Source organism: Mesitornis unicolor, unplaced genomic scaffold (assembly GCF_000695765.1).
Source record: "Mesitornis unicolor isolate BGI_N332 unplaced genomic scaffold, ASM69576v1 scaffold30001, whole genome shotgun sequence".
Classification (NCBI taxonomy): domain Eukaryota; kingdom Metazoa; phylum Chordata; class Aves; order Mesitornithiformes; family Mesitornithidae; genus Mesitornis; species Mesitornis unicolor.
This window is the reverse complement of record NW_010166228.1, coordinates 464-1340: the sequence shown is the minus strand read 5'-3', so window position 1 is coordinate 1340 and position 877 is coordinate 464. Positions and strand designations below refer to the sequence as shown.

Below are 877 nucleotides of genomic sequence, written 5' to 3'. Positions count from 1 at the left end.
AGGGTGTCCCGCTGGGGGGGGATGGGGAGGGCTGGGGGGCCAGCAGGGCCAGCAATGAGCCCCCCGGCAGCGGCGGGGAGCCGGCCAGGCGTGAGGCCCCGCTTTGGCTCATGACGGGTCTGCCCTAGGACATGGCCCTCTCTGTTGGGGCAGCGCCTCTGCCCGGACACCTGCGGGAGAGAGGAGGGGTCAGGGGGTGCTGGGGGTGTGCAGGAGGTGGCTAGAGGGAAGTGGGGGGACATAGCCCCCAGTTTTAGAGGGCAGCACACTGAGGGACGAGGTCCTTGGCATGGACCACTGCCAGGTGTCCGGTGAGGACTCTGGTGACGTCACCAGCCAGGTCGCAGATGATGACCCCAGTGAGGTCCCTGGTGATGGCCCCAGCAAGGAGCCAAGCGATGGCCACAGCCAGGTTCCCAATGAAGATCTCAATGAGGTCCCCAGTAGAGGACTATGGATTGGTTCCCAGTGAGGACCCTGGCGAAGTCCCTGGTGATGGCCCCATTTGAGTCCCCAAGGAAGCCCCTGGCAAGGTCCCCAGCAAGGACCGCAGCCCACTGTCTGGCCACCAGCACCTTGTCCCAGCTTGGCATAAGCCTGGCCTAGGGCACCTCTGCCAATGCACTGGAGGCAACAACATGTTATTCAGATGATGTCATTCACATGAGGTCATCCAGATGACATCATCTGTGAGCCTCCAAGACCATCCCTGGTGCTGCGACCATGATCCTGGTTGCACCCCGACAGCTCCAGTGAGAGTTAAAGCCTGGATCTGGCGCCAGCAAGGCAGGAACAGCTCCGGAAGAGATGGAGCTGCCAAACTGGCTGCGGCAGCAGAATGCGTGGTGAGGTGGCGGGACGATGTGCGCAGAGGCGG

General features: G+C 62.9%; 1 protein-coding gene across 1 annotated transcript in view; it reads right to left on the bottom strand.

The window, feature by feature from the left end:
- The window catches only part of LOC104548786 (coiled-coil domain-containing protein 102A-like), a 4279-nt gene extending 4167 nt beyond the window's left edge, over window positions 1–112 (bottom strand). The window contains exon 1 of the mRNA XM_010194899.1: window positions 33–112. Coding sequence (XP_010193201.1) covers window positions 33–112 — 80 coding nt within the window. The remainder of the gene's footprint in view (window positions 1–32) is intronic.
- Between the last annotated feature and the right edge of the window lie 765 nt (window positions 113–877).